Genomic DNA, 13,353 nt, shown 5'->3' with positions numbered 1-13,353 from the left:
AAACCTTGTGTGGATCTGTCCTTGGTTTATTGTATCACTTTTTAAACTTAAAAGACGGCAATACTCTGTTCACACATCTACAGGCAGTATTTAAGTTTCTATAAATTAAAAAGCTGAATAAAAAATGATTGCAAGACAAACCTACGGGAACGGGGAGGGGGGTGCTGTAGGTGCTGAAGCTGCCGAAGCACCCCTAGCTTTTTGGACCGGGGTGATGGTGTACAAAATAAGCACCCCCAACTTGGACTACGTTAAGCCACAAACAAAAACTCGGCAATGTCAGAGATGTACCGAAAAACCCTAGATATTGATGATTTTACAGTCTCGGCACCCCCTAAGAAAAATGTGTTCCTTGGGCATGTAGCAAGATTCTGGAAACTTTAACACATTTTCTTTCAGGTGTCCAGAAGCATGCCGTTATTTTAGGGGCCAATTCTTGGGCTCTGTATAAGGCTTAGAGGTTTGAAAGTTGTTCGACCGGGAAAGAAATGATTAAGATCGGGGCACGGCATAGAGGGACGTTGCGGTGGGAGGTGGAAAAGTTCTTTCTGGAGCGGGCGCACAGTGGCGTATCCAGAAGAGTCACGGGGACAACTTGCCCACCTCCCCCGACGGAATCTTTTTTAATAAAGAATACTTCATATGTGAGTAGGGAAGAAAGTAAGCATTATATTTATTTCCAAATAATAGCTCCAAACCTTAACAAAACACCAACAAATAAAGGCAAGAATGTCAGGACCCGCTTTTGATTTTTTTTCTCAACATCATGTTGAATAAGCCCAACCCTCATTCGCTTTAAATCCCCCCCCCAAAAGCTGGATGCGCCAGTGCGGGCGCACTGCCCCCCCCCCAAAAAAAAAGATAAAGAGAATGACAGGAAAGGAAAAGGAAAGAAAATGCATCAGAAACTTTATTAAAAGAGGAAAGTAATTGCCCTCACTTAACTTCAGTTTTCTTCAGATGAAAGTTTTCACCCATCCACCCTCGCCGGCACCCCGACAAAAGCCTAGCGACGCATGGAGCCTGACAACCAGTCGGCAGAACTGGTCATATATACATTTATACGTAATAATTGGTATTTGTCCTTGGAAGTAGGACGAGCGCAGAGGTAGCATGCTAGGCAACTGCCGAACGGAGTCGATGAGGCCATGGCGGATTTGTTTCCTGTTTGATTAGTTGCTAAGCCAAAGTCAAGTATTATTTAATGGCCAATCGAAACCAACGCACAGCAATCGGCATATCACATTCCCACCGACTCGAAGGCAAACTTGGACAACTGAAGTACACTTGTCAAAGTATAATATTTATTAAATCTTTATCTTTCTAGCACCAAAACCAACAATACCACAAAATAAGAACTAGAATTTCGGGATTGTAAGTGAGACTTTTACTATGAGCCCGAAGCGCATTCGCTTTTGAATCCCCCCCCCCCCTACACCAAAAGCAGTGCATGCACGGGTTTACAATTTAACTTAATCCGTTTTGGAGGATAAGTGCAACTTGGTCTTGGCTGTGGCTTAAAAGTAACACACGATGGTATAGGCAGTAGCACGAGCCAATGCCATAGACGTGTTCTATTTCAAGTCGTAGCCAAGCAATTCGGACATGATAGGCAAAAGATCTGCAGATAAGACTTGCAAAATTAAGCGACTTGAATTCGAGTCTAGCTCCACATCAGCTGACTTGCATGTGATGCATGCGACGCATGCATGATCGTACCGGCACCGCAGAGAGCAATCAATGATGTTTACACCAAAAGAGCAACAAAACACTGTCAAATAGGAGGTAGGATTGGTCTTATAATCAAAGGAAATGTGAGTGGAATTGTGGAAAGACCACTGATTGTTTCAACTGGAACACACTGCCAAGGGAATTGGGTTGGCGTAGTGGTTCCTTCCTCTGTCGCTTTCCACCTGTACCTCTGTGGTCCGCGGGTTTGATTCCGAGTCCCGGCTCGGTACGTCCACATGCATGTCATGTCGACTGTCCCTACTTGATTCCGTGGGTTTTACCCAAAATATCGTCTGGAGTTTTTCTCCTACCTCTAAAACTGTAACTGCTTCTCATTTCAATGTGTCTGAGTCTTCAAATATCTGATTATATGAAGTTGGCGCATCTCTTGGAAGAAGAAGGCCTTGGGAACGAGGCACATTGCATCCCCCAACAATCAACAGGCATGACAGGATCATGCATGCTAACTTAATTTACATCATTCAGGAATAAAACATGAAAGGATGGTATCATCATGTGTCGTTAATCACAAAAGGTCTGCTCTTTCCAGAATGTGCTTCTTTTCATGTTTCTTGCATTGATCGTACATGACAATAAATGATCTTGAGTCTTGTATTTGAGTTCTAACGTTAGGCTTTCTTTTGCACAGCCAGGTGTCAGTTTTGAACTATGTTTTTTGGTCTTGAAATGATGTAGGCCCCCTCCTATGGTAACTAATGGTAGGCCAAGTAACTTTGAACCAACAGTACTTTGTCATTGCTCAAACATCTTGAAGTGATTGCATAATATAACATACATCTGTACATTTACATTTCTTATTTGTTCAGCTCTAACAATAACTACTGAAAAACTAAATCTTAATTTACTCTCACTGCTAAGTTTTGAGAGTCAAACTTTTTCAGACCAGCATCATACAGTCATATGCTTTGTGTTTTGAGGCGTTCATGGCCATTAATTCCTCACTGTTGGTGTGGGAAATTTTAACATGATTCCAGAAGATCACTGACAAGAAGTTTCATGTTGCTAATTCTGAATCTATTAATCTTCAATTGGAAAAAAATTTCTTTGTTCTAGTGACAGATGTCTCACGCCTGAAGGAAGAAAACCATTCAGAGTGTGATATAGCAGTGATGTGCTCTTTCATTGAGTAAAATACCAATCTTCATCGTACCTAGTTGTCCTGTTGGAGAGACTTGTTTCACCATCAGCCATTATTTGGAGAGGTAGTTGAGACTTACATAAAGAGAGAAACGAAACAGAGAGCATCATGCAGCGGAAGCTGAACCAACTACTCCTGCTGACGTGGAAGAACTACGTCCTTCAGAAGCGCCATTGGGTCCGCACCCTCTTTGAGATCGGCCTGCCCATCTTTGTCTCACTGCTCCTGATCTGGCTGCGGACCAAAGTCAGCTACATGGACTACAAGGAGCCGGCCATCTACGGCGCCTACCCCATCGACAAGCTCCCACAGAATCTGACCCGAGAGAAGATGCGATTGCCCTTCCCAGTGCCCTGCACGTGGCGGATGGCGCACGCACCCAACGGGAGTGCCGAGAATCGTGTGATGGAGTTGGTGACACAGAGCTTGAAAGAACATCTGGTGAAGTTGGACACTGGTGCGATTTCTTTTTTAGGCAGAGGCTACTGAATCTGTAAATTGGCGCTGGTCCCCAACTTCGTAAAGCTGACAGCAACAATGCACATGTATCTGCCACTGGATATGAAAAAGTCGTGTACAAAAAAAAGATTTTAAAAAGACATGAAATGCCAAAATATGTTTCATTTTAGTGAGAAGTAGGACTCAATTAAAGATGAATATGTGGTTCAGATGTTCCACTCACTACTTGCCACTAAACAACTAAGGCAGGATAATGACCACTGATAATTGAAATCTTTTAATGTTTGACTCCAATGTGAAATTTGGTTGACATTTCTTCACCTTTTTCATGCCAAATTTGAATCTCCATATGGGTTGAGAGATGATGATCCTATAATGGTGTAATGAGCACATTAACCAGTTTGTGCCGGGGTACCCAGTTTTGGGGACATAGTCTTTATACACAAAGCCGGGGAGCCTGAAGCAGGACAAAAGAGCTTTGCCTTGTAACAAAAGACTGTATTTAGAAAAAAAGACGGAGTTCCTAGGAATTACCAGCATTTTGTCAGTTGTCAATAGCGGAGGAAATCCGTCATTGTTTTGAAAGATTATACCACTGTTTGTTGCTTTCAGCGAGAGCAATACAATACCGCTGCACGCTAATCTGGTCCCTATTGAAAAGATGCCAGCAGTGCACTGTGCCGTTTCTGGAACAAAAGAAACTTACATAACACCTCACAATCTTGGCTCTTTTTACAAGGCGGCAGGCCTGGCTGAAATACTGGGGCATCAATAAATGTTGTCTTTCAGATTAGAGTAGCCACCAGAGAGTAATTGGTGTGGGTGTAAACGTCCAGTAAATGAAGTTATGACATTTTAAAGAATTTTATGAAAACCGAAAAAAATAAACAGTCACCTGGCCCCATCAGAATCGACATGGATTTATGGGCCTGGCGCGAAGTGGTTAAGCAGGGGTAACAATAATATTGTGCATTATAGTAGTGCCATCGTGTTGGTCCAAAAATATTTCCTTGCCTGGTTTTCCACTACCAACATGACAAAATTTGGTGACTTGAATACAGTCTATTTAGAAATTTTAGAGATAGATACCTAGCTGTCTCATACCAGCCGACTCAAATTTTTTTTTTGTTTAACTTTATATGTGCAGGCCTTGGCTTTGCTACCGAAGCCGACATGCTGGACTTCCTCACAGCAAGCGACAACTCTACATACCACTCTGAGTTCCTGGGGGGCGTGACTTTCCACAACCCCTTCCCCTCGGCCGACCAACTGCCAACCAATATCACCTACAGCATCCGGCTCAAGGCCAGTCAGCGCAACTTCCCCGGCATCACGACCAAGCAGTACACAGGAGCCACTTCCGGTGGCACACGGACGAGCTGTTTGAACTGATCAGCACTCCAGGGCCGAGACAGAAAGAGCATACTTGGGGAGGCAAACCAGGTATGTTTTTTAACTTGTTTCCCTTGATTTCATTGTGAGTACAAGTAGCCCATCTTTAGTTTAAAAAAATGGGTTAGTAGGGAAGATTTAAAACCTGGGTGTGGTACATGTGCAAACACCGCATTCGAACAGAAATCGTTTGGTCACAGAAGTCCTTAATTTATCAATTGGACCGTACAACAGTAAACTGCCTACAGTGTGTAAATTCAACACAAGGCCTACATTCACAGATCTCTTCAGACTTTGTGAGCACAAAACAAATGGGAGGGATTAATATGCATACACGGCCTCCAGAGGTGACTCAAGGCGCCCTTGGTGGTTTAACCTGTTGACTGTCCCTGTGAATATTGACAAATCTGGTGAACACCTGTCATCACTGGTCATTTGCAGTGACCAGCACCACTGTTGGAAAGCACTATGATAATTATAACTATTGTATGTAGCTGTTGTACATTCTGCAACAGTCACTCCTTTTAGAATCCAGCACATTTTTTCTGCCATTTTAAGGGAAGCCATGGAGAATGTCCAGTGCAACGTCACTGTGTTCATCTTGAAATGTCAGGATCATTCATTTTTCTGCACGATGGAGGATTTACAAGGTTAGGGATTAAGGCTTGGTAGAACAGCTCAACTATTGTCTCTCTCTCATTTTTGGGCAGGTTATATGAGGGAAGGCTTTCTCCCACTCCAGCATGCCATCGACCGCGCCTTCCTCCAGTTCCAGAATATCAGCACAGACAATTTCTCAGTGGAGATGCGTCGCTACCCCTACCCGCCCTACTTTGACGATGACTTCATCTTGGTGATCCAGATACAGCTGCCCTTCCTGATTCTGATCAGCTTCGTCATCACAGCTATCACCATCACCAAGGAGGTGGTGTTGGAGAAGGAGAGAAAACTCAAGGTGAGCCGTGCAGGTGCATTGCCACAGTTGGCAAGTGTTGTGCATTTCAAGTAAAGCACAGGCACCCAAAAGTCTTGTGTTCGATTCCATCATAAGTTCCTTCACAGGACGCCAGACCAGTCATGAGTGACAGGGTAAACTATGACAAAGGAATGCTTTTGTCCCTGTTTGGTTAAATAGCTTTTGAGTTGGCTTAATTCTGGATGAATTGACTTGTGATGGTTTGAAAAACAGACTATTGATTTCCTTAACCGTTCTTCATTTTGCGGCATATGTAACCTTTTTGAAACTGTTGTTTTGGCCAAAGTTTAAGATTAAGTCATTCTCCACAAAAAGTTACTCTGAAGAGTCCTTTCTCACTGAGTGATACGTGCTATAATGACAGTGTCCAAAGTCAAGTTTGACACACTGACATGTGTGTGTGCGAAACGACTGGAAAATTTGACTTTTTAACCCTTCATCTATGATTGCTATGCATACACTTGTACATCGCAAGGCCATGGAATATTTGCTGTATGAAACTGTAACTGAAAAGTTTTGGAGGATTTCATCTTCTCCAATACTCAGCAGTTAAAAGTGCTGAATAGCATTTGTTGTTATCTTTGTGTAATGTTCGGCAGAGCCATTAAATTAGACCTCTTAGATTAAGTATCAGTTTAGAAATGTTTGATTTGGTAGGGTTTAGTTGATAAAAGCTTTCCGAGGTATGGGAAACAGACCCTTTATCAACTTACAATTGTTCTTAATACCTCACTCATACAGCATTTTTGGTCGAGTTCAGGTGGCCTGTTCTTGACATGGGTTTCTTGTTCTCGCACTCAAACAGCGGGAACACGACTCAAGAACACTGTTCTTGGAACAGGATCACACATGACCTCCTCCTAGTCAATGTTTTACAGGAACACAATGAAAAACTCCTGAGATTTTGATTTTTTAACATTGATATTTTTCCATAACACAGAAATGGATGTTCCTTTTTAATTAGAAAAGAGTGCAGCCCAGTTATCCTAACACTACCCCTCGAAGAACATACATGTACATGGACACTGCCATGTTGTTTGTCACTAAATACCAGCGATAACACATTCAGGCGGCTGACCAACAAACAACAAATCAAGCTGTTCTTGAACATATGAGAACAAGCCATCTGAACTCAGCCATTGAGTGCTGGAAAATGTAGAGTAACATGTCCCCTATCTTTACATGTGTAGCTTGGGCAGCCCTTGTGTTATGATGCGAAAAATATGACAATAATTTGTATGGGACTTGAGGAGCTGCGTACATGCATTGTAATAGTTTGAGAATAATGTTATGGAAGAGAATCAGAATAGTAGTTCTTTTTATCATGTACATGAACATGTGAATGAATGTAGTCACTTGACTTTTGGCAATTGAAGAGGAGAGATGTTGTTTGAGACTTGAAGAAACAAAAAAGAAAGGAGATTTTGCAAAAAAACTCTTTTGAAGTGCTATTTTTTTTGTTGGTTTAGCAGTGTTCGAAAATTATCCAGAAGTTTCTTCCTTTACACAAAGTTTTCAGAGGACTGTGCTTCTGAACTTGATGCTTTATACTTGCACGTGATAACTTGCCCCTTGCAATGGATCCATGATTGCTTTATGAATCTCATGCATTGTAGATTGTCCTCTGTGACAATGTGGCTCTCAATTATGAATATGTTTGTGTGTTAATTGTCTTTAAAGCAGTTGATTTGACCCTTTTCTTTTTCTGTTCACCGCAGGAATCGATGAAGATCATGGGTCTGAGTAACTGGCTACACTGGACGGCCTGGTTCCTGAAGTACACTCTCTTCCTCTTCATCTCCGTGGCATTCATCACCTTGCTGTACAAGATTCCAGTGGGTAGCCATGGTGCCGTCATCAACAACAGCTCCCCCTCCCTGCTGCTGCTGTTCTTCTTCATGTACTCCCTTGTCATCATTGCCCAGTGCTTTGCCGTCAGCGTTGTGTTCTCCACAGGTGATGGCTAAGGCTTCATTTGATCACTGTTTTAGAGATCTATGGTTTTTGGCATAGATTTTGTTGGAAAAATCTATGTCGTCTAATTCTGGTGATGGGGAGTCAGATTGGTGCTGTCCTCGCCTTCCACCTTTGTAAGGCCAGTTTGAATCCTACCCGGACTGACATGTGCATTGGGTTCATTCAGTTCTTACATGTATTTCTTTCTCACTTCCTCTATCCCACACCTTATTTCTTCATTGTCTTTTTGCCTAAGGCCCCTAAGGAGAAAGTTTTGATTGAATAAAAAAAGATTTTAAAATGTCATATAGGCTTTGGTTGTTTTCTGTTCCTTTTTACCTCGGTGACACTGACAGTATTGTATTAAAAATCTGTGCAACCATGAGTCAAATTGCATGTCACGCCACATTATTTAATATTGTTTAATTTATGAGTTCGCATCTCTCATTTTGAACAATTGAGTAGGGAGTAGGAAAATCCATGAATTCCACTTCTTCATGTCATAAGTGACTTGAAGTTGCTAGAGTCTGATATATGGTATCAAGGAGACAAAACAAAGATGAAGATTGCTGAAATATACTAAATTACTGGTACAATGAGCTGTTTTATGGTCTATATATTGTGTTTGGTGGCTTATTGAACAACAATATATCTCATGTATTGTTATGCTAACATACAAAACTGCTCTGGTCTGGAGCCGTGGCAAATCAATGTGGTATTGATGTGACATTGCTGTGGGCATCACACAATAGTTATCTTTCTTGCAAACAAGTGATCCAGACTGTTGATTTCCTTAGAAATTTGAAACTCATAAATGTATTTTAACTGGCCATTTTTGAATGGCTTTTGACTCAAGTTAAGACTAATGGTGCTTGGACACGACTCTACGTGACACTGTGCAATTCTGTATGAGAACATACATGTACTGAAGGCATTGAGTTAGAATTTCCTGCTCATTTTTTGTATTATAGCAAATACTGGAGCAGTTTTCATGGGCTTGATCTGGTTCTTCAGTTATGTTCCCTACTACTTCATCATTCAGCGTTACGAATCCGTGTCCCGTGGCCTCAAGATGGTATCCTGCGTCTTGGCTAACACCGGAATGTCCATGGGTGCCTACCTCATTGGCTTGTATGAAGGAACAGGTACTGGACCGTATTTTCTTTGTTCAGTAATAGTTTTCAGGCTGATGTTTTCAGTAAACAGAAATCCAAATTTCTCTCGGTTTTTGTCTTGATAACTAAGTTGTCAACTTCCAATACTGTTGAGAGCTAAAATGGCTCACTTTCTCAAAATATGTTATGATTCTTTGTGTACATGTATAGCAGTCATTTCCGTAATGTGGCCTGTACGGAATAGTTCAATTTTCAATCTCTTGTCAAATATTTGAATATTTGTTATTTATTTAAATATTTGTTTGTGCAATGCTGTCAAATAAATAAGAATATCTCTAAATTGCATCATGTGCTAAATAAACACTATGCGGAATGAAAATTCATACAATGTGTTATATTTGATATTTCAGTACTTGATTAAATAAAAACTCACTGAATATTTGAATATTTAATCGAATTTTAGGTCAAAACTTCAATTTGACTCGGGCTTTTCTGTAATGTCGCAACACAGCAGTTGTTCTTTTGTCGTTGAGTACCAGGACTCTCCACATATAACCCCATACAATGAAACTCGGACTTGTAACTTCTTCAGGTGAGGGTATCCAGTGGTCCAACATCAACCGTCCAGTGTCTGAGGACGACAACTTCTCATTCCTGGACGTCCTCCTGATGTTTCTAGTGGACATAGTTTGGTACCTGATCTTCATGTGGTATGTCGAGGCAGTCTTTCCCGGTAGCTTTGGGGTACCACGGAAATGGTACTTCCCCTTCCAGGTATGATTTTGTGAAAGTTGTAGCCATGCAAGTTCTTCCTGGAGTAGGCTGATTGGATATTTGTCCACTTTTTCTCAAACAGGGCCAAATAGTCTGTGTTGTCATTGACCATTATGACCTCATATATGTACCGGGTATCACACACATATATGAAGACAGACAAAAAAGACAGGCAGTGGGCCTTGTTTATGGGGTAACCATTTCAAATCATATTTTGCAAATTTATTTTGTTACAATCTGCATTTTGACGAGATACAGTTACTCAACAACTTTTTTTCTGATCAGTTACAGAATTTTCGGAAAAAACTGTATTTATGATAGAAACGAGAGTTTCGTGATCAACAACTAAGAATCATTTTTCAAACCAAAATGTGTTGAGCTGATTACAGATACAAAATAGCATGAATAATTTCAAGATTGTAATGTTTTGTTAGGTCTCCTATTGGTGTGGCCCTGCAGTGAGGGACAATGAAGAACGGTCATTTCAGGAACCTTTGACCCCAGATAGCCGAAGGCCGTCCATGTCCTTCTTTGAGCCAGACCCCAAGGGCTTGCATGCAGGAGTCAAGATACAGGGACTGACAAAGGTAAAATAAGTTCATTTTGAAGTGCATTTGTCAGGAACTTGCAGTCTCAAAATAATGTGATATATGAAGAAAAATTAAGGAGATGGCTCTCATCAGCTTTGACCAACATGATCCTAATGCATAGTTTTATTTTGAGCTTGGTTTTATACCTTAAGGCAAACTGAATTTTGTTTAATAGTACACAGTGTATATAATGCAGTGGCATTTGAGTAAGGTTAGAATTGCTCAGCACCATCTTAAAACTTATTGCAAATTCATTTTCCTTATTTCTGAGTTGATTGTTTTAAGAATTAATAACGTTTGAACTTCACATGCTCTTATGATTATGAACAATAATTTGCACAAAGGTCCAACTTTGCACTTGTCAGATGTACATTCAACAGTGCATTTGCATTTGTTAACATTCCTAAGATTGTAACCTTTTTTAGATCTTTGGTTAAAGACAAGGTAGCAGTCAAGCAGCTAACCTGAACATGTACGAGGGCCAGATCACGGCCCTGCTGGGGCCACAACGGGGCGGGCAAGACCACCACCTTGTCCATGCTGACCGGGCTGTTCCCACCGACCTCTGGCATGGCTCTGGTCAATGAGTACGACATACGGACTGAGATTGACGGGGTCCGGTGTAGCCTTGGCTTGTGCCCCCAGCATGATGTTCTCTTTGACAGGATGACTGTCAGGGAACACCTCTACTTTTTCGCCAAGGTACAAATGTTTCTTGGATGTTTGTTCGTTTATATGAAAGAAAAAGTGACCTAGTGGTTAGGGTTTGTGACTCACAATCAGAAGGTCTGAGTTCCAACCCAGATGCTGGACACAATTGTGGCCCAGGGAAAGTCACTGCATCCCTTTGTGCCTCTCTCATCAAGGTGTTTAAGAGGGTACCAGCACAAACCGTTGAGCAACTTGGGATGGGCTGGCATCCCATCAAGTGGAAGTAAAATTCTCTTAGTTGTTTCTGCGCAGGAAACTGGCAATAAGTGTGGGCCTGATGATTGAGTAAAATAACGAGTGCTTGGTTTCTTTGAAGACAGCACAAGAATGTTTGGCGTGTCTAGTGGCCAGATGCTCCAATTCTTTTTCCCATTCCAAATACTGAGACCATACTGCATTGTTTCGCATCTCGTTGTTTGATATGGCTGTCCCATACATTTAGCCTCATTTCTGTTCTTGTCTTTTAATTCAATATGTTTGTTTGGAGAAGGACCCCCATAGCAAGTACAGTTGACCAAAAATTGGTCCGAATGTAACTGGGCATGTCCCAACATTACTGATATACGTCAAGGTTTTTGTGGTGTTTTCAGTTGAAGGGCTGCCCATCCTCAAGAGTCAAAAAGGAAGTGGAGAGTTACATCAACGCCTTGGAACTGCAGGATAAAAGAGATGCACAGGCCAGACAGTTATCAGGAGGCATGAGGCGCAAACTGTGTGTTGGAATCGCCCTTATCTATGACTCGAAGGTAAACCATCAAACAAGTGTCTCTATTGTGCTTATCATTTTAAGGATCATTTCTGTTAGATATTAGAATCTGTAATGCCAGATACAGAGCTGTATAGTTATAAAAATATCACACAGTTTGAGGTTGGAGAGTTGTTATTAGCCCTCTGAGTTATTTGAAGCTGACAAACTACATTGTAGTTCCTAAGGCAGACCACATGAAATATGCCATTCTACATTTCTCAATGTACGTTGTACATTGAGTATCATCTAGCGCACATACCAGTGGATGCTAATCATTATTCACACATGCAGTCATCTTGTCATGTGTAGCTGAGGCAATGTACCACCGCATTTTATAAAACACCTTGTTTCTATAAAGATGGGATAATACATAAACAAAATCGTGAAATTAGGGGAAAAAGCACAAGCACTTGACTTGTAAGAACCATTTCTATAACATATGTACAAAACATGTATGTCTCGCCCTAACTTTGTGTTCTGCACATTTTTAGAAAAACTGTTGCTAAAAAAATATTGGTGGGCTTATACATCCTTAGTTGTTAAATATGATCTGGCAATCCACATGCACTGGAATTGGTGATGGGTTAAACCGTCATGCGTGACCTGAATTTGCAGGCAGACTTACCCCATTCCTTTTGTGCACAGACACACAAAGGCTGAGAATTCTGTGGAGGTAGACAGTACATTGAACTTCAAAGTGGCCACTGTATGTGGCGTGTTGTAGCAAATATCACTCTGTAGAAGTGCTCTCTAGTATTGCAAAAAATGAGGTTAGGGTTAGAAGTGTCATACAAATATAGTTCAAATGATTCTAAGAAGTCAGTTTGTATGGCATTTGGCTGTGTTACAAAAGTTGTCTCCAGTGTCTTGCTAATGATATCGCAAGTAGTTAAATGAAGTGCTGTAGATTGGACTTGGTTTGGCTTCTGATGAACAGGTTGGTCATGCTGGATGAGCCCACCTCAGGCAATGGACCCTTCAGCCCGCCGCTTCACTTGGGACCTGCTGGCAGCGACACCGACAGGGTCGAACCATCCCTGCTGACCACCACACCACATGGATGAGGCTGACCTGCTGGGCGACCGCATCGCCATCATGGCCAAGGGGGAACTGCAGTGCGTTGGGACCTCTCTGTTCTTAAGAAGAAATATGGTTAGTATTGGCTTCATAAATGAGTACCTCTTCACCAGCAAATAACTGGACACCTGATGCCCAAGCCGGAGACCATACATGCCAAGTGGCATGGTGATATGTGCTCATGCAGTGCTACACAAGCTCTGTAAGAATGACACAAAGACACCAGACCACTCTGAAGCAGATGGCAGTTGGCATGTCAACTAAAAACCTGTCTATATGTTCACATTTGTCATGGGCATTGCCAAGGTGATTGACAAAATTGTATTGGTTACTATTTTGCATTGCCAGTGCACCTTCACTGTAGTCAGATAATCCTAGCTCTTTAGTGCACATTGAACCTATGCAGAGCTTGCTTTTGTGCATATGAGGGTATTTTGAATGACTTTACCTCTGAGAGGACATGCTGGCTGTTTTCCAACTTTTTTCCCTCAAGATGTGCTTTGACTTTTTTCCTCAAGATGTGCTTCGACCAGATGGTGTAAGGCTTGCCCAGAATCATGTTTTATAACAACAATGCAGTCAGGGGAATCTGGATTTACATGTAATTTGAGGATTTGGTTTGTGAAAACTCTTGTCCAGGTGTCGGCTATCACATGACCATTGCC

General features: G+C 41.6%; 1 protein-coding gene across 1 annotated transcript; it reads left to right on the top strand.

The window, feature by feature from the left end:
* The first annotated feature begins 2,998 nt into the window (after nucleotides 1-2,998).
* Nucleotides 2,999-12,675, top strand: abca3 (ATP binding cassette subfamily A member 3). Its single transcript, XM_087139246.1, has 10 exons — nucleotides 2,999-3,347; nucleotides 4,497-4,730; nucleotides 5,452-5,696; nucleotides 7,436-7,673; nucleotides 8,645-8,818; nucleotides 9,381-9,562; nucleotides 9,997-10,149; nucleotides 10,675-10,854; nucleotides 11,454-11,575; nucleotides 12,549-12,675. The coding sequence occupies exons 1-10, from the start codon at nucleotides 2,999-3,001 to the stop codon at nucleotides 12,673-12,675; spliced, it is 2,004 nt and encodes a 667-aa protein (XP_086995372.1).
* Nucleotides 12,676-13,353: the final 678 nt, after the last annotated feature.

This window comes from Acanthaster planci, linkage group LG07 (genome assembly GCF_054643075.1).
Source record: "Acanthaster planci isolate LZ-2023a linkage group LG07, COTS_SCS, whole genome shotgun sequence".
Taxonomy (NCBI): domain Eukaryota; kingdom Metazoa; phylum Echinodermata; class Asteroidea; order Valvatida; family Acanthasteridae; genus Acanthaster; species Acanthaster planci.
This window is presented reverse-complemented; position numbering and strand designations above follow the sequence as displayed.